The following is a 24317-nucleotide window of genomic DNA, read 5'->3' as shown; positions in this document are numbered from 1 at the left end:
TTGTTTAAACTTGAGCACAATACATGCCTAATTTCACTAAGGAAACAAAGAACACATCCAAAGAAGTGTGCAAGAGCAATATGAGTAAGCTTGCTCTCTCACCCAAAAGGATAAAAAGAATAATTGGATACAGATGGTCTTACCTTCTCCTCTGAGGCAATTGTGAGTTTGTCACTGGATATAAGACTGCACACCTGCTCTACACCAAGATTGAGGTATTCTTCACTAAGTACAACATCGGAAAAGTGCTGTTCTGTTTGGAGAAAAAGAAATATGCTAACGTACACTGTGACATATATCCCAAAACAAGCATTAATGCAGCAAGGGAAAACAGAGGAAAAGGATTCAATATGCATGCTATTTTGTCATAGCTAGAAGCAATACCTTAACTTAAAACCTTTTCTATTTAAAGCTTTGTCTCACAAACAGTTTTCATATTTAAAGATTTTTTAAAATAACTGAAATATTAAAACACATTATACTAAAAGTAGGAATTGTAGCAATTTTCAGCATTGCTTCATCACAGTACTTGTCCTTGATAATTACTTGAATCTCATTTTGCTAACTTTGTACATGCAAATACAGCAAAAAAGATTCCAGATAAAGAACATGCTCTGTGTATTGTTGACAAACATGTTTTAAACCTATAGTTCCACATTGATTCATTAGAACTAACAGTTTGACAGCAGTGTGAAAAAACAAGTCTGGATCCTCTGCATCTTTCAGAACTTCTCCTAGGTCATAAAATACTGCATACCCCAATCTCTACAACATGTAGAAGGTCTGCAATTTTTCCCCAGTTTTTTTTTAAAGTCTCAACCTAAAGTAAACAAAACTGACAAAATTTAATATTTTCAGCTGTAGAACCAAATAATTTCTTTTAATACAGAACATATCTTTATCAGGTTGTTGTTCAATTATTCAGTTGCCCCCTCCCTTCCTTAAAATTGCTTTTTAAGCCATTCAGTTGCTCTAAAAAGTAGTTCCATTCAGTTAGATTATTTTCTCCCCTTCTGCTATTCTTGATAGAAGTCAGAAGGGACAGCTATTACTGGGAATTTAAGAATTCACTCAAAATTAGAATAAGTAAAAAAGGCCATCAAACATATTCAAACTAAAGCACATTTTGTAACCTTTTCTCTCACTCTACTAGTGCTACTATGGTTAAGACTCCATACTTGAGAAATAGTTTTAGGTTGTCAAAAAAAAAATTAAAGAATGCTGAATGTTTCCAGCTAAAGAAATCTAATTTTTTAGTTCAACTTTGCAGGGTACAACAGCTTTTTTGCACTGTACTAAAAATCTAGATAGCATAAAAAGATAAATATAACTCAGTATAATTCTCGCCCTTTATCTACTTCAGCATGCTGTTCCTAGAAATAGGCAGCACAAATTCCTTCAGACAGAAGTCCAAGAATTTATATGAAAAGTATGATAATGAAACCTCCTCCCACAAAGGTCTCACTATAACCATGAAAGATTAGAGATCGCTAGCCAGAAAGATGGTATTTTGCCTTAATCACATTTTACTAAACAATGAGTTTACTTAGATAAAGACTAGTCTCCTTGAATACTGTTAAATTTTTGACTTTATTATTTTCCCATAGTAATAATCCCACAGTAACACTGGGCAAAAAGCCATGCATATAAATTTAACACCCAGTTACTCAGTTTTCAATTTCAACCTATGCTGAATCCCCATACTAATGCTAATATGATAGGGAAAGTGGACCTGTCTATTCAAAATCATCCATTACTCTATTTCCTTTTTAGTCTTCATCTCTAAAGTAGATGGTCCTTGTGTTTTCAGTCCCTTATCCTACCAGCCTTTTCATTCATGCAACCATCATCACTCCAAGTCCCTCTAATTCTGCAGCATTCTCTTATGATGGACAGGTAGTATTTTCTGCAGTACTTCAGGCAACGGGAGAGAAAGGACGAAGAGAAATACTATTGATTTTTATAACACCCACTTTTCCACTCTTTACAAATCTTTTCATATCTGCTTTTCAGACAAAAAATATGCAGTTTCTTAAGCTGAATTTTCTGAGGTATGCTTATTGAAATAAATATCTGACGGGTTTTGCTGTTTGCATATGGCAAATAGAAATTGAGAAAAGCAATTTGCAAAAAATAGTTTTATCATAAACTCCAAATTTCAAGTGACAGTGACACAAACCACAGGCCTGACTGTACTGAGAAGGTGAGTTAGGAAGTAAGCAGAAAGGGGAAGCAACACACATTCAAATCTCAAACAAATCTGAGGTTCTGAAGTGTTGTTCATCTTCCCTTGAGAAATCTGATCCAACAGTGGATCACATCCGACAGGATATACTTCATAAATTAAAAATACCCACTTGATTTTATAGACTCATATATAAAAGCTTTGCTTTTTAAAAGTTGTTTTAGATTTATGTCATGAACTAAACAGGAAGAGATTTAGCCTCTAAACCAGGAGAGTAAAAGCTGAGAATTTTCAAAGTAATACAATGACTGTGAGACTGTCTCCTCTAGAGAGAAAACCATAGAAGAAAATCCAAAAAAACAGACAGAACTTGAACAAAAACTAAGACTGTTTTGCTGGATGTCAGCCTCTGTACTTAAAGTATAAAACAATGCACACAGTCAAGAGAAGAAGGAAGAGTGAAAAAGGGAGAAATTAAAACAAACTACTCAGTCAATAGCTACAGATTCTCAGCTGAATGAACTACAGAAAGAGAAATAGGAGATTCCTAAATATATTTTAGTCATCAAAAAAAAGAGATAAGATGAAATAACTTGAATCTTATGAATCAGATCTCTTGTCGTCAAGGAAACCATCGTAACTAATTGATAGATAACCTTTGGGCAGAAGCCAATTGAAATTACAGCTAAATAGATTATTTCAAATAATTAAAAACAAGGAAATGGAAAAAGAAAATGAACAAGGAAATGCAAAAACAATTAATTCTGCCAATGGCAATTTATGTAATGCTGTTCAAATGCTGAAGACAGAAGGTTTTATTATATATAAAAATTATGCTTACGAAAATCAAACTTTTTGCATACTTTCAACAATAAGGATATCAGCATCTTCAAAATAATATGATTCAGTACTAATATTTCAAAAAATCACACTTAGGTCCTCTTCCTAATAATGAGGAGAGAAAAATAGTATTGGACTTTTTTGCCTTCTGGGTTAGGATTTGTATGATCTCATATTATTGCTCACATCCTGAAAGCTTTGATAATCTGGAGGTATTAACATCAACCATGATGAAACTTATGACATGATTAAATATTTCACGCATCTGTCCCCTGTTAAATCTCAAATTAGCTTGTTTTTTATTTATTGCGTTAGGTAACATACTTCTTTTTTAATGACCATCTCCTAGATGAAGCAAGGAGAGAACTATCCAGATGAAAGTTTCCATGAGAGAATAAAGTAATTATTTTTTCCTAAATCAGAATTTTCCACGCAGTATGCAACTTTGACAAATTTGTACTGGAATCCTGCCCCCTTTCTTGCCTCTTTACTCAGACATTGAAGCCAGCTGGCTCCAAAGTCTGGCAGACTGGAAACAAGCTGGCTTAGGAGCTGCAGAGGCTTGGCTCCCAGATTCCCACTTCCTAAGCAAGTAGAATCCTACCTACTTCTTTATTATCAAAACTAAAAATCTGTCTTTAAAAAAACCTTTCCATTTTAGGACATTTCTAAAATATCTGTTCCAATTGCACATGAAAACCAGATTTTCACATTTTCGCAACCGAGTCAGTTTCTATCTGAATAGCTGAAGATCTGTCCTTGTCTGCCCTGTACCAGCAGGATGGGACTTCAGTTTCAGGGACAAACTGAAAGGACTAAAAGGAAGCCCTTAACAACAGGAAAAGGGCTAGTAACAAAATGTTTGAAAGTACAGTAAACAATGCCAGCATGGAGAGCATAGAAAAATAATAGCAGATGTAAATGTACCACTTTTTGGTATTTTTTCATTATGAGTCTGGAGCTATGTGTGATACATGCACATGCAGCAAAAAACACTTGACACCTCTTCTATCCAAAAGGCACATAGTCTTGCTGTCCATAAACATATTGACATTAGCTTTGTGGTTTTCAATTACATACAAAGGAAAGCTATATCTAAAATCTGCATAGGACATTTTATGCTATGAACATTTGTGGATTAATTCACAAATGCTTTTTCACTTATTTGTATACCTGCAATCAGAAGAGATCTTCCCAAAGCCACATTAAATGAAAAAAAAAAGTATGAAAAAAAATGGCCACAGCTTATCAGTGCCAATCTGCAGCTGGAAAAAGGGAAAACCTCCTCATTCTCTAGATCTTTTCATGACAGTAATTGAACATGTATTCATGTGTGAAACAAAATACCATAACCAAACATATTGAGTTTCGTAAGTGTCTTTTGTCTGGTTTAGGCCAATTATTTCTATTTCACAAAACAAATGATGATTTTTTAATAAACTAACTGGAGTATCTGCACCTTTCTGATGTGATAATGCTACAAAACCACTGGAACATTACAGCACTTTCTGTTTCCAGTTCTTTCTGAACTGATAACCTCTTGTTTTAGACCAATGCATAGCCTGGGAGCTTGGAAAGGTCTAAGCCTTATGGTCACTTAAAAGAAAGATGAAAAACAGTTTCTCAAGCAGATGAAACAAAAACATTAAGAAGAATTAGGTTTTTTTAAATCACTGCTTCACTTCACAATGTCACATTGTGATTTTTTTGGCTTGGGAAAAAAGGTCTTTGCTAATGGCCTAATTTAAGGCACTGGTCAAGCAGGAACCCCAGCCTTACTGCAGAGGAATAGACACAAGCTCTGCCAGCTGGAGAACGAGCAGAAGCTAAACACTGCAGAATCAAATTCTTTTAAAAAATGTGATTTACTTGTCAATTTTATGCTTAAATAACTGGTTTTTAGAACACCATGAAACTCATAGAAGCCAAGGCAACAGCAGCATAGCAACAGACGTTGCTACTCAGAATAGAATCATAAGAAAGATTCTGACAACTACATCCTTTCAATCTCATGCATACGGATGTACACAAGAACAGTCTACAGAAGACATGCTTCCAAGTCTTGTCAGGGTCAAAATTTTAGTCTTAGAGCACCAGAATCAAGAAAACTGTTATCCCACAAACTTTTCTGCTTTGTTAAACACAAAGCAGCAATCCCTGCATTAAAGCATATGATAAGATTTCCTAACAAAAGTATCTTCAATATCTCAGCACAATTCTAAAAGCCAACAAGGCTAGCTATGTCAAGCCTCAAAAGACACCTTTTCCACACGTAATCCAATGTTTCCAAAGCTCTATGCAGTGAGGGAAATACATTATTATTCTTTGGTTATAACTAACAAATATGTCAGGATATAAGCACAGAGCAAGGGTCTTTTTAGTCCAAGATGGCATACCCCTCTTCATTAGAAGGCTTTACCAATTTATTTTCAGGTTGTACATAACATTACAATTATATAATGCACCACTTTCTCATGAAAAGTTTTTACTTTGTGAACATCCTTTAAGACTATGTAAGACATATGCCAGGCTAAAACTGAGAGCAGACTAGCAATGCTCATGCCACATCCTCTTCCTAGGAATCCTGAAACAAGAAGGATGAAAGGCCTCAGCTGTACGCAGTCCCTGAGTGTGCAAGGCGCAACAAGACCCAGAGCAGGATTACTCTCTGGACCATCATGAGAACAAGTAGCTTCTTAAAGTTTAATTGCAACAGAAGCTCATTCCAAGTAACCTGTATCAATTGTCCACTATTTTCAGATCTCTCCATAGACATCACAGATGCATGTAAATGACTCTCCTAGAAATCTTGCACTCTGCTACAGAAGGACCAATCCCACCATAGGGTTATGAAGCTTCGATTTTAATGAAAGTTGAGTTTTTACTCCCACTGGAAGGAAGTTCCAGAGTTTCACTTTTCTAATAACTTCTGATCCATTGGCATCCATTTGTTTTTATGCTATCACTGTCTATTAGCAGAACTATCTCCCTGCCTCTTTTTTCTAAATATAAAATAGCAAGTGTAACAAAATAAAAACTGGGAGAAGTTAAAAATCAAAATGCTTTTCATTTTCTCTAGCAGGGTGTGGTGGGGGGAAAACAGTTTTCCCCCTGAAGTTATAAAATGGTAAATCCCCGGGGGGTGGTGACCGCCTTGGAAGTTTGAACCAATGAGCGCTTTTGCAAAATATAAACATAACACAAGCAGAACGGAAGAGAAGGTAGTTGTAGTTGTTGTAGAAGAAGTGGCCATGTTGTAGAGCTGCGAGGAGAAGCAGCAGCAGCCCCACTGGGGGCTGGGCCCCTCCCAGCCCCCGGCAGGGGGGCTGCAGGGACTTGGAACAGTGTAATGCTGGGCTAAGTACCTGTGGCTGAAAGCTAAAGAAGTTTTCTCCTCCGTGAGTGAGCAGAGACAGAGCAGCAGCAGGAGCAGCGTCCAGATACTGTGGCTGAGAGCCAAGAGATAAGGGAGAAGCAGCAGAAACAAACATGCAGCCGAGCAAGAGAGACACAGAGTTGTCTGAAGAGAACGAGAGCCAACAGCAGAGAGAGCAGACTAAGCTCTACAAAGAGAGAGTGTGTTTGGGTAAGAACTGAAACAAAAAAACCCCAAACTCCTTTGGAGACCCCTCCTAGAAAGGAGGGGTGAAGTGCAGCAGCACTACAGAGAGGAGCGGAGAAGCTCAAAGTGTCCTGGAAAGCTGGACCAGGACAGAGAAAGAATGCAGAGAGGGTGACCTTGGCCCCCTCTCGCCGCTGCTGCTAAGCTAAGCTAGCAGCCTGAGATCAGAGCCCAAGAGCTCTGTAGGGAACTTGAATCCCCTGAAAATAAGGACCATCACGAAGACCCCTGTGCTTCGTGATATGATGTGGTGAAGCGCCCTTGTCCTGGGAAACGCAGCCCACAGAAGAGAAGACCCTCGCTTGGAGACCACGGGCCGAGGGGCTTGGATACCCCCTTGTGTGTACTGGCAGAGATCCAGCTACAGCTGCTGCATGGAAGAGAGAGAGATAGACTGCTACTCTGAAGAGAATGCTGCTCTGAAAGTGGAAAGGATCTTTCCTTCTTCCCTCCTGGACTTTTATTTGGAGGGGAGAAGAGATTTGATCCATTGTAAATACTTTTATGGTAGAAATAGATTGTATGTAATGTGTTGTAGTACTTATTTTGTACAGTCATTGTAATATATAACCCCTTTCCTCATTCTGAGTTTCATGTGGTGTCTGGAAATCCATCTCACACTAGGTTGAGATGTGGGAAGGGGGCTTGAACCTGAGAATTGGATTTTGGAGTTCTCAAACCATGACACAGGGAAATATTTTCCACTGCTTTTTCCAATCTAATAATCCTTTTCTATACTCACTCTTGTTTCTGGAGCCTTAATATCAAAACTCTAGGAGTTAGGCTGCCTGTGACACAAGGCCTAATTCTGAAATGGCACAGCCACACATCTTTGTCTCAGACTTTTGAGAAATTTTTTTTCAGTTTTAAGAAAGCTTTGACAAAGCACAAAGAGACATTTGAGATAAGAACAGGGAGAAAATGAGCTATGATGGCTGAGATACAGGCAGTAAGTAGCCTGAAAATTCAAGAGGAAAAACATTGACCCAAAAGGTACAGAATTGTATAGAAGAAAATCAGGGAGTCAGCAGACAGAAATTCAGCAAGACTGATGATCAGCCAGTTAGAAGGAGAAATGAAGGCCAACCCTTACTCCCGTGATGCTTTTACCAGAGTACTGGTGCTCAGCCTAGTAGCTTACATGTCCCAACTGGGACCGACAAATAACTTCCCTCTTCTTTTCACTTGCCTATATCCTGCTTGCAGAGTCTCCCTGAGCACAGCAAAGGATGCCTGAACAAAATGACCCAGGGAGGGAGAGTTACCAGCTGGACACAGTTCCTGTGCTCTCAAAACACATTTAACCAATACTGCACTCAAGGTCTTGCCAGGGCCTTAGAATTTATATTTCTAGAAAGTAATCTGTGCAAAATATTAGGTTCAACTACTAAACTGAACAATGATTGTTTAGAAGTAACTGAAGTAGTTTAGAGGTTTGGTTTAGTTTGGTTTAGAAGTAACTGAGACCCAGAAGTCAGAAAAAAAGTTGGAAAAAATGGGTTCCCTAAAACATTAAATATTAACTGTCGTTAATAAATGTATGTCTTGCTTCCTATTGCACAAAACATAAAAATATAATAGCTTTTTGAATTTGATATTGTATTATTCAAAGATGAAACGATTTAATTGAAATGTTTTGCATAATACTCCAAATACCAATATCACAAAGTCAGTCACATACACATCACAACTTCTTGAGTAATTGTATGCATTACAAAAACTAGTACATCCAAAAGCAATCTGAAAACCTTTTCAATTTTTTTTAATTGATACATCAATAATTTGACTAAAATTTCACTAGACTGAAAACTTCTGAGTATGGCTGATGTGGATACCCCCGTTGCACACTTAAGACAGCAAACACAGATTCTGTTGACAGATACCTAATCATATGAGTTTGCTGCATATCTGTTTTTGCCTGAAACATCCATTCTTCGTAGAAACAATATAATCTTCTGGGAGTTAAAAAAAAAAATAATCTATATCAGAAAACAGATTTTCTAGAAATGAAGACAACTGAAAGCATTCATCAAGATCCTTCTGGTTACGACATTTAAATTTACTTAAGGCAATAACAAGCCTATTATTTGGACCCAGACATATGAGTTGAAGCAGTTAGTGCTCTATTTCAGGAAAATATTAAATTTTAACTCTGTAGTAATTGTTAATGATGCTAATTGGTCGCTGTATATTTTAGAAAAGTTATGAAAAGTAATGCAATCACATATTTATTTTTTTCTATAGCCTTATCAGGACATTTCAGTTTTAATTCTCTTTTTTTGTATTGCTCTTGTACTAAGCCTGACAGTGCTAGGGATTAAGGAAGGCAGTGCAGAGACTGGACCCGACTGTGCACCCTGACTATGCACAGTAAGAGTAAGAACAGAGTGTACATTGCTTTAAAATCCACCATACAGATATAGCAAAAACACAGTAGGAGTTGAGCTGGCAGCTTGTCGTATGGGCTAGCAGTATTCCAAGAATCCGATGACAATAAGGTAAGCATAGACAAAGAAAGTGCTTTCTGGAGGAATGTGACAGAAATGGAAGGTGGCTTGGTTGCAGAGGAAAGAGAAGGTTAGTACCAAGCATAAAAGTAGTAGAGAGAAAGAGATGAAATACACCCCTCTGGATGGGGTGGGCATGGAATCCATGTGTGTGGGTACCCACACATACAGATATCAAGCTCTATACTACACTAATGGTAACTTGCCTGCGTATGTGTTGGCCTTGTTCAATAGATCTGTGCATGCATGCATGTCAGCAAAAGCACGAATCCCCAGGCAGTTGATAGGATGAAGCTGGGATTCCAAAAATTCACAGCAAGTCCTTTTCACATCCTGCAGTTGCAAGAGACCAGCTGCTGGGAGCAGTACCTGTAAGAAGAAGCAACAGGTGGTTAATGTTCCAATTCAATTCCGAGCATTTACAAGAGTATTCTCAATATTAATAAGGAAAACAAAATAAACAATTAAAAAATTAAGACTAAAACAAAGAGGAAGATTTCAGCATTATGCAACTAAAAAAGTTAAAACACAACATTAGCATGATTTTACCTCTCTACAAATACCATTTAAGATTTCAAATAACAAGCAACATCTCTACCATTGCGTTCACTGAAGAAATCATTCCAAAGACTATAATTCTCATACTTCATGTAAACTCTTTCCAATATTCATTCACAAGCTCCCTTCTTACTGTTCCCAACACTCCATAATTACATCTCATTTCCAAGCCTTCAGCATTAGATATTTCTTTAAATCAAAGTTTTCTAGACCACGATAGAATACAAAAATCTTGTTTGCATGTAAACACTGGACATTGTACCTTTTTTTTGTTAGCATCAGAAATTATGTGTATTGTATATAATTATGTGACTGGTTCCAATAAGGACAGAATTAAGCTTCCAAAGAAGTCTTTGACCTTCTTGGAAGAATGATAATTCAGGAATTTAAAAATCTGATCATATAAAATATTCTATAACTCATTAAAAATCTGTATCAATAAGGAATTATTGATACAGATATTTGTTCGTCAACTTTCACAAAGTAAGCAGAAAGTAAAGAAGAATTTTAAAAACTTTATAACGTACACTTTATTTGTCCACTAATACTTAAACATGAGATTTAGGTGAACCATAATAATGCCTTTGAGCAAAATCCTATATCGCTGTCTTCAATTTCTTCTTCACAATTTTCTGTGCCTTTGACAGTTATTTTAGTGAGACTTCTATTTTAGAACATTCAAGTGTGGAATGTTAGTTTGCATCTTTGGTGACAGAAGACAATTGGACAGGAGCCGGCAATGTGCACTTGTAGCCCAGAAAGCCAACCATAGTCTGGGCTGCATCAAAAGCAGTGTGGCCCAGTGGGTCAAGGGAGGGGATTCTGTCCGTCTACTCCCCCCCGGAAAACTGCATCCAGCTCTTGGGTCCCCAGCACAGGAAGGACATGGACCTGTTGGAGCGAGTCCAGAGAAGGGCCACCCCAAAATGATAAGAGGAGCGGAGCAACTGTCCTATGAGGAAAGGCTGAGAGAATTGGGATTGTTCAGCCTGGAAAAGGGAAGGCTTCAGGGCGATCTAATTGTGGTCTTCCAGTACCTGAAGGGGGCCTACAAAAAAGATGGAGAGAGACTATTTACAAGAGCATGTAGTGACAGGACAAAGGGGAATGGCTTCAAACTAGAAGAGGGTAGGTTTACATTAGATATTAGGAAGAAATTTTTTACTGTGAGAGTGGTGAGGCACTGGAACAGGTTGCCCAGAGAAGCTGTGGATGCCCTATCCCTGGAGGTGCTGAAGGCCTGGCTGGCTGGAGTTTTGAGCAACCTGGTCTAGTGAAAAGTGTCCCTTGCTCATGGCAGACAGGTTGGAACTAGATGATCTTTAAGGACCCTTCCAACCCACATCATTCCATGCTTCTATGATTCTGTGAAGATTTTAACATGGACATCTTTCAACTGTACACCTCCATATGGAGAAAACATACTCTAGGGCTGCATCAATAACAAGCAAGCAAAAAACACACCAAAGACACTGGCTGCAGTACCCTTGCTAATGTTTGCTTTTCATTTAAACCAGTACTTGCATAGAATTAAAGAGACTCAAACAAGAAAACTGGAAAAATAAAAAGAGAGTTGGAAGAACAGAATAAACCAATTTAGAAACCTGTCTAACATTTACTGCATAAAAGCTGCAGAATATACTTCTATTTTATTGCTCTTTGAAAGAAATTTTAATCTTAGTAACTGTCTGTAGAATCAAATATTTGTCATCACCTCTGTAAGCATCCATCTACTTGGCTTCTAACAAATTACTGTTTAATCTTTAGAATTATTTTTTTTAATAAAACTAAAAACTATGACCCAAAACTAAAACAAAAAGAACTTCGGGTGATACAACCTTGTAGAGTTAATGCCTGCTTTAAACTTAATTTTTTGGTCCCACTTCAACTATTTATGGCCATTCCTCTCCCTTGAGTGTGCCATATATGAAGCCTGCTTGAAAACAATCTTTCTGTTCCTCAAGATGTTAAACCCTAATTATATAGTATCACTTTTTTTACACATTTGGCAATCAATACAGACAGCAAAAAGGAAGGATCATACATATAACAAGAGTTTGCTTTGAATATCAACCATTAATGAAAGAGAAATGAAGAAAAGACAATGTAATTGCATTGAGATACACAGACTACTGCTAAGCAACATAACTAAAAATTAGTTCAAACCATAGGTAATGCTTGAAAATATCAAAGTCTAACAAAGTAAGTGGAGAAGATCTGTATGTAAGAGGCATAAATGTCATAGTCTCACAATTCAAAACAAATTTAGAAAGCTTAAAAGGTTATCAGTGACAAAGCTGAAACAGTACAGTGAACGTAAACTTCATTTTAGCATATGTTTATATAAGTGTGAAGATAATATTAGTATACAATTTCTATTACAAGAACTTGTAATAGATGATTAGTTGTAACAGTGAGTGGATAATTAATTTGATAGTTAATGCTATGTTAAGTTATAATCATGACCTTACAGAGCAAAAATCAAGGCCAGAAATCTAGTACAAATATTTGTTTACACAACTTGTCCCAGTGCAGCACACAGTGTTCACAAATTCAGTAACTAATTCAAGGACAGTCCTAGATAATTTTCGGCATGTTATCAGCATAGTTGAGCAAATAACTCTGAGGACAATCCTTGACTGCATAAATGGATCCAGTAGAAAGATACATAAAATCATCATCAAATCATTATTATACAAAATGGAAAGGTGAAATTTGAGAATGGCATGCAGAAAATAATTTAATATTTGTATGCACAGTTCCACTGGCACACTTGCTCATTCATACTTGTTCATATGAAGAGTAAAGCAATGTTACAAGAACTAGAAGATCACTCTTCATTAAGGGAAATTTACGTCAGCTCTTAAAGCATTGTAATTGAGTTTGCAAAGTTCCAGATTTCAATACATTTTAGTTATCAGACAATAAAACATTTAAATCCAAAAAATATTTGTATATTCTGCAACTAAAAAGGAAAAGAGAGGCAAAATGCATCAAATTTATTCCATTCAATTATACATTGGGCTTTGGTTACTAGGCAACGAGAGCTGTGACAACATCTAGTTAACTTTTATTTGTACCTATAGAACTGCTGGCCTCAAAGCCATAACAACCTGTGTTCAAAAATACAGCTCCATCACAGACAGATTCATTCTGTTGAAGCCAGGGACAGAATTAGACAGGGAAAAACTACCAAAACAAACCAAACTCCTCTCAAATCCATTTAAAAAAAAAAAAAAAAAAAAAAAAAACAACAAAAAAACAACAACCCAACCCAAACGAACAAACAAACAAAACCAAACAAAACCCCTACATTAAAACCGCAGTGCAGATTAGGTTTAACTGCAGCTAGCTCTAAACTGGTTGGCTATAGCTTAGATTTATTTCCAAAAATAGCCAGTAGAGGGTATCATAACCTTCCTTAAAAGATCAAAATTACTTGAATACTGCTTTGTATTGCAAGAAATGCAGAGGTGAAAAAAAAAATCTTCAATTGTTTATTCTATGAAAATGTATCCTCATCACAGCATTTGTTGTTTTTATAATCAAATAAACTGAACAGATTATTATTACAGATGGCAAATAAGAAATTACGTATTCTCTTTTTTTGTGTCAAAACTGTGGTGATGAATGACTGCTAGATCTCCTAAAGCAGATGATTTAACCCCTATGAGCCTCTGAAGACTCTTCCCTGCTTATCTCCTCTGGACATATTGGCTTTCATTGACTCAACATATATGTGCATTGAACTCCGAGGTGACGAGCAGTTGGTACAGGCAGTCATCTCTCCAGCCACCTGTGTCCCATCAGTTCACAGGGAACACATTTACAACAGTCTCAGGAAGATACAGCCTGTGTGACCAATGAATAAACTCCTACAATGAAAGAACGCTCAGAGGAGATGGGCAAGGGTGATGAACTAAGGGAAGAAATGTAAGAATGAGCATAAAGTGGCATAAAGAAAGTAGAACATATCTCAAAGGGGATTGAGGGTAGCTTTTGCTTTAGATATATGGCTGTACCAGTAAGTCATCAGGTTGTGTAAACAGCCTTCTCTAAAATAATTAGTAGCATTAATAGCATATAAGGTCTTCCCCAGCTAGCCAGGCCAGCAGGTGGAGAAGTCTATATGTGACATAGCTCAGTCTCACAAAGTATAGAACTGAAAAACCAACAGAAGAAGATCTCAAGAGAGCAATGGACTTGAGATGGTTTTAGCCCATATATTCCTTCCTGGTCATCTCGGGACGCCCACCATCCTGACAGTGGGCGTACAGAGATCAGCAATGGGAATAATTTTGCATGGTAATCCAAACATATATTTCAACTGCTATATCACGCTTGTGTTGTGATTTCAGCATATTGCAGTATGCCTCTGCTAAATCAAAACATAACACTATGTTGTACCAAGTATCTTCAAAACAGTAAATCTGATATCAAACATTAAACCCTCCTCATGGACTATCGAGAAGAATCTGGTCAGAGCAGCTGCCCTGGAGTGCCTCCATACCAGACAAGGGTGTCCATCCTGCCTGAGGGCTGCTGGATGACCTATCAGGCACCCCTTCACAGTACATTTGCTTCACAGAGTTCAGCGCTACACTCCCCTTCCCACAGCCCCTGGATTGGTACCATTTTATGCAACACACAAGGTTTTAGTAACTGTCCCACTAGTTGAGAATGGAGGAATAAGTCCAATGGAAGGAGCAATCAAGATGATCAGAGGGCTGGAACACGTGATACTACAAGGAGAGGCTACAGAAACTGAGTTTGTTCAGTTATAAAAGAAAAGAAAGAGGAGATCTTATTACAGTCTACAGCTATCTAATGCGATGGTAGAGAAGAGTGAGCCAGACAGCTCTTGAAGATGCATAGCAGTTGGACAAGAGGCAAGCAGGAATACTGGAAAATCTGGTAGGAAAAAAAGGAGTTAGGTTCCTTTTTTGTTACTTTGTGTTGTGTTTTGTTGGGTATTTTTTAAACTATGAGGCTCCTTAAGCCCTGCAACAGGTTGCTGTAAGCAGCTGCAGAATCTCCAAACCTGGGAGATAGTAAAAATTCACTGAGCAGGCCCCTCAATCTGCTTTAACTGGACCTGCTTTTAAAAAGCTCAAGGCAAAGTAAAATTTAAATTGATTAAAGCTTTCTGCCTCCTAAATTAAACCAATTTGATCCAGTAATTTTATATCAATACATGCTATCCTCTTTGCACTCTTTTTGTACTGATAGATTCTACTAGAGAGAACATATTGTGCTATCTGACATATGAAAATGCTTAAGGCAATATTTTCATCTCTACTGGTTTTAAATTTCTTGGAATTTCTTTAAAACTTCTCTCAGGAATTCTTGCTCAAATTCAAATTGATACCCACCAAAACCACATACATATGCGTATCAGTATAATGCCAATATGAAAATAATGAAAGATCATATTGCAGGTGAAAACAAGATCCCACAACATAAACAAAACCGAAATTTCTCAGAACATTGACGTACTTTGCAAGCAAATAAGCCACTAAAAATCAAAGCAGTGTATGCCAAGAGAACTGAATAATGTGCTGCCTAAAATAGAAAAATTCCATTCTTTGCTGCATGGGGAGGAAAGAAAACAAATCTGTGACACTAGGAAAGACACTAACCTAGGAAAGCAGATGCGTAGGAATCCGAATACACTACAATGCAACATAGAAGCATACAGAAGAGCAAGTTACATCCTTGCTAATCACAGATATTGCATATTTTCAGTTATTACATGAAAATGAAATAAATTCCAGAGAACAGCAGTTATGTTAACGCTGGTAATAAAAAAATCTTGAGGAAATAGTAAGGTTGAGCATCTATTTCTAAGTAACCATTTCAGCAAATTAAACTCCACTTCCTGTTTATACTATCATGGCATAAGGAAAACGGAAATGAACATAATAGTTAAAGATAATCCAAATTTTTTTTTATTCTCATCTACATGCATCTGTGCTGTAATTAAAACTGTGGTTTGTAACTGAAGTGTAGTTAAATTCTAGTGAAATCATTCAGCACTGCATTGAAATTATGTTATTTAGGAGTATGCATACAAAACCACTGAAATAGATACAAATATTTTAAGGCATCTGTGGAATAAAATGTAGAAGTTCCAATTTTGGAAAATTCAACCCTGCTAGAATTTCTGTACGAACAACATGTGCGTGTTAAGCACACTGTTCCAGTGTTAAAATACCAAAGTAAGAGGCTGCATTGGATTTAAAGATGGGCATAAGCTGCAAGTTTAGAACATGATATCATGTATCTTATACAATATACCTTCTAGATATCTTAACATCCTTGACTTTATAGGCTATTGCACAATGAAGACGTGGATGTATAAATTTATACTTTAGCTTAATGAGCTCCACGCAATTAAAAATCAGGTGCAGGTGGCAGTTTTATAGTATCACATGATGGAATCAGACTACTAATAAGAAACAGTCCTATTCCTTCACATTCCCTTCATACTAGACACAAATTGGTAGAGCACCATTTCAGCAGAAGCTAATAATCATGAAAATGTAATATTTTAAATTATCAACATGATCTACAAAATACTAAGCAGCTCCCAACTTGGAAATCAGTGTGACAGATTAAAATGGAATGTAAGGAAAAAGGAACTGGTTTACATACCTGCTGTTTAACCTGCATCACAATCTGTACTTAAGAGTCCACTTCAGTTAGTGACATAGTATTGATAGGAAGTAACCAATTTGCTCAAAAAGCAATTTTTGAAGGGATACCACTTTAGAAGATTAGTCTGAATGAACTACTAATTATTAATTAAAACATCTGTTGTGGAGGTGGGTGTTCTGTTGCTTTCTTGGGTTTTTTTTGAAGGGGGTAGGTGTGGAAGTTTAGGGAGAGATTTGGGATGCAGTTAGGGGTTGCTGAAGTGCAGAAACAAGATTCATGAAGCAAATGAAATAACAGAAGAGTTACTTTAATCAAGTAATACACTATAATGAGTGACGTCCATCTGCTCTACAAGGGAGAACCATGCATGCAGTCTTGCTTAGCTTGAGGGTTCTGCTACATCTTCCCTACCAGAAGAATGCTCTAACCACCACATAATAGTGCACTTTGGCATAAGCTTCCACACAAGAGAGACAGACTGATTTGCTAGTCTGAAGGTTATTTTTGTTAACAGTCATGAGCTTAGCCTTTCATATCCTTTTCTTCTGTTCAAAGACACTGGAAACAGAAATGAAACATTCTCTCACTTGAAGTAAAACATTCTTGAACCTAAAATCATTTTGGCTAGAATTCTGGGTTTTTCTTTCAGTTAAAAAAATTGTAGACATTTTGACTTTATAGGAACAGGGTTTTTGATTTGAAGTTTGGTCACTGAATTTAAGTACATGTATAGTAAGTAATCTAAAATGAAAGCTCAGAATCCTTCATCATACTGTAATTAATTCAGTGTTTAACAGATTATACAGCTGCATTAAAAAAAACCTTCATATTTTCTTAGGGACAGGATAATTTAAAACGAGACTAACTAGAGTCTGAACAAAGCTACTTGCTGCTGATACCATGTCATTCAGGAACTGGACAATTTGTTCTTTAATTATGGGATCTGAGATGCTAGCCAAATAATATACAAAGCTACCCCACAGAAGGATTAGAAGAAGCTGAAAATATTAAGTAGGCAGGATAACATAACTCACACTACACGGTCTTCTTTCTTTCTGTAAAGACCCACATAAAGAATCGCTGCATCAGCTGACACTTTTAGCTACTGTGCTTCAGCTATAGGGTTTATCTGTAACATCTCACACCTCCAGTACCAGACTACCCTCAGTCTCAGACCCCACTGGCAGACACACTAAGTTTGAGTCTACCAAAGATTACTACGACCGAAACACTTTTAAAAGCTTGTCTAAAACTGAAGATGTAAAAGGCTGACAAAAGACTAAAAATGTTCATTTGCTGTTTCCTAAAGTATACAAGACAACTTTGAAGAGGCTGGGAGTGGAGGGGGGTGGGGGAACTGAAGAAGGAATTGTTTGTTAGTTTGTTGAGGTTTTTTGTACATTACAGACTGACTTGTAACAAACAAGGTTTGTTCTCCTAGCACAAGTGCATATTTTCTGGCAATCTAAAAGAGAGGGCTTGAAACACCATTTGCAAAATCCTAAAGCCTGTGCTGGAAACAAACAGCAGTATAACTGGGATAGTAGACTGTGAACCTCTGCTTTCTCTATTATTCCATTCTCTGGTATAGCAGATGCATCCATACTACTGAGTTTTACAGTAATACAAAACCAAGAACTGAAGACAACAAAAATAGTAGAAGTAGAAATGGTTTCTGTACACAGTGCTTATCTTCAATATGAAAATTCCGTCAAGATTAAAACCTAATATGCAATAAATGGCCCTTCAGTGGACTCAAAACACATTTGATTACCTCAAGCTTTTAACAGTCTATGTTATGTTTTTGTAGCTTAATAATATAATCTTTTACTTAACATTCATTTTCCTACAACAGACTGTAATTACATTATCCTAGAAATATCACACAGCACTTCCTCAAAAAAAAAAAAAAAAAGGCATAGGCTTAGTGACAAATTTCATAACCACTGTAATGTGGATGTTGTGCTTATGAAATTCAGGCATGTAGAGACAAATTTCCCCACGCTAATGGCATCGTGAGCCTCCTATTTTATTTTTTTTTTTCAGATGAAGGTTTAATGCATATTTTCATGATTTAAAGCACGATCAGTATCTAGAAAACAGAAATGTTTTCAAGAAAGCCTTTATTCAGCTTCCAAAAGGTGTAGCAGCGTGCTGCTGAATCTACTTGCAAGTAAGAGAGGTTAAATGTGGAGTCTCTAAGTGACTTAATTTATTCATAATAAGCACCTTGAATTTTACAGGGAAGTGGATGAGAACACATGCATTCATTTGGGCAAATGACCTCTGCACTTTAGGGGGCTGCCTTTCAGGTTTTGCCAGGGGTAGCTTCATTGTCATACAGAGAAATAGATACATGGATGCCCACAGTAAAGGTCATAGTTGAGACAAAAGTAGCTGCTTTCATCCACTCTAACACAGCCGAGCAGCATGATTATTTTAAAGATCACAGACTTAGAGAGTTGCACAAGATGTTCAGTCTGAGAAGGCAGTTTACATGCAGAAGTTATTATTCATTAATGTCCAGTTAAAGGGCAACCACATCCTGGCAAGATGAAGGCATCAGGTTCTAGAATTGGAAAACTTGTAATCTCGGTCCTGATTACTTCTGACTTACACAATGGTCATCACATCTGTTACCTTTTTTTTTTTTTTTTTTACTTTATTTAAATCATAGAATGGCCTAGGGGACCTTAAAGATGACATAGTTTCAACCACTCTGCCATGGGCAGGGGCACCTTCCACTAGACCAGGTTACTCAGAGCTCCATCAAACTTGGCCTTGAATACTTCTAGAGATGGGGCAGCCACAACTTCTCTGGGCATAGTCTTTTGTAAACTCTTTTAGACCACATCATAGTTGTAGCTTATTGCTGTAATACCTTTCATAATGGAATCTCAATCCCAGATGAGGCATAAAACAAAGAGTTAAAAGTATTTTCCAGGCTCGTCTAGAACTTCACAGATTTTCAACTAAGTGTTCAAATAATGGGTAAAATCCATGTCTTCTAAAAGGAAAAACCAACAAATGCTTCCCTAGTCAACTACATGGAAAAAATTATCTCAGTTTCCTTCTGAATGCTTTCATTTTTATGTTCTCCCACCCTACTTTTAGAAGGCAAACATCGTTCTGGTATAGAAGCTGAACACTTACAAACAGTTACAAGACCTACCTTAAGTCATGGTAATAATTACAGAGATAACTACATATTAGACCAAAGCAATAGTCAATACACCCCAGGCAGTCTAGGAACATCCACCTTCATCTGCTATCAGTGCATGAAACTCCACAGTACAAAGTAAACTAGCCACAACAAAGAATGTTTCCTTGCAACACAAGGAATAGCTTGCTCTTGAAGCAGAAGGATGCATTTTACCTTTTAGAACAGCATTTCTAGTTAGTTAAAATCAAACTTCACTTGAGAAAAATTAGCAGTGTCCATTGCTTTGTAGGTAAATAAACATCAGGGCTGTCACAGGACAAAACCCTGGTCTTTCAGGTTTGAAAGGGGACAGTAAAAGACTATAGTGGTGGCTATGGTTCTGGTTGATGCATTGGGGATGCAGGCTTCCTTTAAGAGTAGGATGGGGTTAGAAGATAAAGAGGACGGAATGGCAAAAATTTTGCCTTTCTTTGAACTGTTTTTGTCTAGCTCTGCTGCAACCAGCTAGGGATCTCCTCCGCAGTCTGAGCTATGCTAGAAGCAAGTTTGGCCACTGGCTCAAGACAGAATCTGTTATGTCCTTCACCCTTCCCCAGTATGTGGTTAAACACAGTAATTACTGAAATGAAACTTCACAGCACTACTGTGCTTCCATCAGCACCATCCCTTCCTCTGTCATCTCCTCTAACAAGAAGGGGAAAAGGAAACCTGGGATGGAGGAAAGTAGAACAGGTGAACCTAACCCAGATCTGGACCTTGTATGTTCTCACATAATTAGGAAGCTAAACCTTAAGGGCTGAAAATACCTGCTTTGAAACACAGTCTATCTAATGGTAACCCAAGGTTCACAGGTAATCATTTAATCACAGGTAATCATTTAATCACAGGTAACCAGCACAGAGAAAGCAGCACTGCTCACCCTGTGCATCCTAAGCAGCTGCATCCATGCATTTTGCAGCAATCCACACTAAATGTGATAAAAACAATATCTACTCACACATATGTTTTTGGGCACTTCTCTCCTAAAAAAAAAGCTTACTATCTTTCAGCATAAGTAACTCACCCTTTTACCCATAAAAAGCGTATGCGGAGTCTTTGAAACAAGTAAGACATTGGAAGAAAAATAGAGTGCTTTTTAGTCAACTCACAGTCACTCTAGAAAAGGCCTGAATTCTCTCCCTCTCTCAAAGGATAGCTTTTCCATGCCTTTACTGGCTTTACACCTTTCCCCAAAGCATGCTATTTCTGTCATATTTTAGACCATCCAGCAGTGTTACAGGTGGTAACACAGATTTATACAATGACATATAGATGCTGCTGTGCCATTTTTAATGCTCCTTTTGAAAGACTATTTCACAATGAGCAGAAGTTTTTCTAAGGTGACTACAGTATGTTATTCTATTCTAGGAAAAGCTGTTAATGTAAAACATAGCAATACGTAGGAGTAATTCAAATTTTTCTTTTCATGCATTACTTTACACTTTCCAACATTAAATTTGGTCTGTGATCATTCTAGCCTGACATCTAGCTTAGCTAGAAAGCAGTGAAACTTTCTATTTTTGTCTGATCTTGAAGAAAATCCTTAAACCAGTTCATCACCTACATCTTTTGCTACCTACTTTTCAAAACCAAAGAAAATATGTCCTTTGGAAGCCTGCGACACATTACAACCACTTTGATACAGTGAAAACCAACTATTTATTCCTATTTGTTCCTGTGCTCCCTAGGGATTTTTGATCTATTTATTGCTCATCATGTGACAATTTAGGAAGGACTATAACTAACTTGACTTTCAAAAGCCTTTGATATGGTTATTTCTGGACCACTCAAAGAATTACAGGAGGTTTTTAGGAGCTAAGCATAACTCATAAATAGAATCCTGAAACATACTGAAAGTTTGAACTTTCCTTATTTCACCTGCCACTAACAAAAACCAAATCCTTGGTAGTCTCTATAATGCTCCAGATCACTAATGGCATTGTAGTGATTTACTAAAATGTGAACTGAAATTCCAAGGAATAGCCAGCTAGAGAATATAACATTTTCATAGTCTCAGCCACCTCACTTTAAAAGTTTCTTTTCTGTAAGTAGCAAGTATTATTTTTACATATATATCTTTAAAATCCTATTTGTCCTAGTGATCAGATGTTTTCATTCATTTGCTTTTGCACTTCATCCTTTGACCCCTTCTCTAAGCCTGTCCTTGATCTGCAAGAGGATGCACCTTGCACAGTCCGTTGGCGTAACTGGGACTTTCTACCTTAATTAGTTTTTGGCACCTTGCTCATGCGTGGCTCTGACAGCCTACATACTCTCCTAAATCACTCATTAAAGAAAGAATATGCAGGAAACAAACAGATGTTATATTTAGAGCTGCAGTGCTGAGTAAAAGTGTTTTATTCTTTTTATCATTTAAATTAAACATGCCTGTTTAAATCCCTCGGTGACTTCCCATTCACCTCCCACAGTAATCAGAATCACATGCTTCTGAAGTGAAGGATTACAGATCAGTATCTCCTCTGTAATGTATTCTTGCCTCAATCCCACTTCTCTCTCACCCCATCACCTCCTCCAAGAGCTTCTGATTCATTCCTTGGCTCTTGCTTAGACCATGCTGACATAGCCAACCTACAAGCCTCTTCACCGCCTTTGCCTAAAGTCTCTCTTCCAAATAAGCAGAAGCAAGTGGTTTTTAAGCCCCAACACCTGCCCCCTACTCCCCCTATAAAAAAACCAAAAAAACTACACAACACCCAAACATCTTCTGAAGCTACAAAGATTTTGGGACAGGGAAAATCTGTGATTCAGTCTGTAAGATCTCAGTCTCTCTCCAGAAGTACAAGACTCTCTGCCTCCCACAGACACTGGCACTTGATAGTCCAAGACAGACTTTTACAGCCTTGGGACAATTTTAATTCATTTCTCATATCTTTTGATCCATATTTTAGATTAATCTTTATCTCTTGTGCTCATTCTCAGTTCTGTTTCTCCCCTAAGTATTTCCCTCTAGCACCTACAACCTGGTGTACAACAGCTCAAACGTCCATTCAGTTATCTTTTCATTCTTACAAGGTTCATATCCTTCTACCTACTCAATTTTCTTATCCAGCAAGGCCATTGCAAAAAAAAAAAAAAAAAAAAAGATTCATTGGCTGGAAAGTGCCAGCAAAATGTGGCTAAACTATCATTTGGAGGACAGAGAGAAAGAGCAGCAAGGTATCTACAGAAGGGAAGAAAAAAAAGGCAGAACATAAAAATGTGAATACCTCAGGAGAGACTATCTGTCGTATCTGTGCAACATCTGCTTCTCCTGGTTCTGAAAGTCCTGCCACTGCTTTCCTCTCTGTCTTAATCACAGCTAAAGCTGTACAGAAACAGCAGTTGGTTTCTCTACAAATTCCTTTTGCTACCTACCTCATGAACTTCACCATGCTATCTACAACCTGGGGGAGGAAATAGTAAACTTATCCTTAAGTGCAGCAGCATGAATCATATTTATTCAGCTTGGCTTAACCGTACTAAAGAAGGTGTTGAACGGACATGTGCAAGAGACTCTTTAGGAAGATGGCCCAGCTCAAGACAGAATCGAGATACGAGGCGAGTGTTTCGGTCTGCACTAATCTGTGGGGCTGACTGCATGTACATGTACTGTACATGTGACTGTGTGTGCACCTACTGGGAAGAGTGGTCAGCCTCACTGCCAAGCTGGAGCTTGGAGACACAGAGCTGCAGCCACCCAGCTGTTATCAAGCTACCAGATTCAGCACCCTTTAACACTTTCCTCACATTAAGCATACCGTGTGATTTTGTTCTGCCACATGCCCCAAAGCAAGCTAGATCAGAAAAGGAAATCCTTTCAGAGAGCATCAAACAGCTATCAGATGAATGCAAGGCTTTGGAATACACCTTCAACCACATCAAAACTCCAGTTTCTCAGTTAAAAACAAACATAGAAAGGGCAGTGACAATATCGGTACCATATCTATACTGCAGTGCACATAATAATCACAGAATATTCTGAGATAGAAGAGACCCACAAGAATCATCAAGTCCAACTCTTAAATGAATGGCCCATAGAGGGGATTGAACCCGTGACCTTGGCATTATTCAAACCAAGTTCTAACTAACTGAACTAATCTCAGAGTCATAATGTACCCCCAAAAAATGCAGTTCTACTTTGCACATACCTAATAGCTAACATTACATAGGATATGCTATGAAAAAAAATAGAGAAAAATACATTTTAAATGGACCTAAAAACTGACAGAGAGCAAAATATTAAGCTTCTCTGCAAAGTTGTTTGCTTAGTATTTTGGTCAGCAACTCTTTTATGTGAAGCTCACTCATTTAAAGTGCAAATTAACAAAGCTTGTATTTGTAATAAAATATACTGTAAACTGTAAAATATCTGTAAAAAGATCTCACTCCTCTTTTCCCTTCCCTCCTACACTCACTCTCCTGACAGGCAGGCACATATAAGCAAATGAAGAATGCATACTAGGATTATTTCACTAGAAAAATGAGATCATTTACTGTTGCCTGACATGTCCTAGAATGTATATAAATTCAAGAAGTGTGCCACTGTCTCTCCTCGAGCTACGCCACATATTAGTTGTGCCTTCACATTATTAAAATCCTCAAAGCTGTTGTCATAAATACAAAAAATAGGGCAAAACGATGCAACCAGATTGTTGCTTGAAGCCTAAAGGATAAAATACATACGATAGCAAAACACAGTGGTACTCCTTAAGCACACAATCAAGGAGTATATTATAAGGCTGTTTA

The 24317-nt window shown here is 37.4% G+C and overlaps 1 protein-coding gene across 3 annotated transcripts in view; it reads right to left on the bottom strand.

The window, feature by feature from the left end:
• KLHL2 (kelch like family member 2) overlaps positions 1–24317 on the bottom strand; it is a 58478-nt gene that overhangs the window by 12688 nt on the left and 21473 nt on the right. For all 3 annotated transcript variants that reach the window (XM_017805827.1, XM_017805828.1, XM_017805829.1), the window contains 2 exons: positions 9361–9523; positions 144–253 (listed from right to left, as the gene is read on the bottom strand). In XM_017805827.1, coding sequence (XP_017661316.1) covers positions 144–253; positions 9361–9523 — 273 coding nt within the window. The remainder of the gene's footprint in view (positions 1–143; positions 254–9360; positions 9524–24317) is intronic.

Source organism: Lepidothrix coronata, unplaced genomic scaffold, assembly GCF_001604755.1.
Source record: "Lepidothrix coronata isolate B3197 unplaced genomic scaffold, Lepidothrix_coronata-1.0 Scaffold13, whole genome shotgun sequence".
NCBI lineage: Eukaryota > Metazoa > Chordata > Aves > Passeriformes > Pipridae > Lepidothrix > Lepidothrix coronata.
Note: the sequence above shows the minus strand (reverse complement) of the source record. Positions and strands in the feature narration are given on the sequence as shown.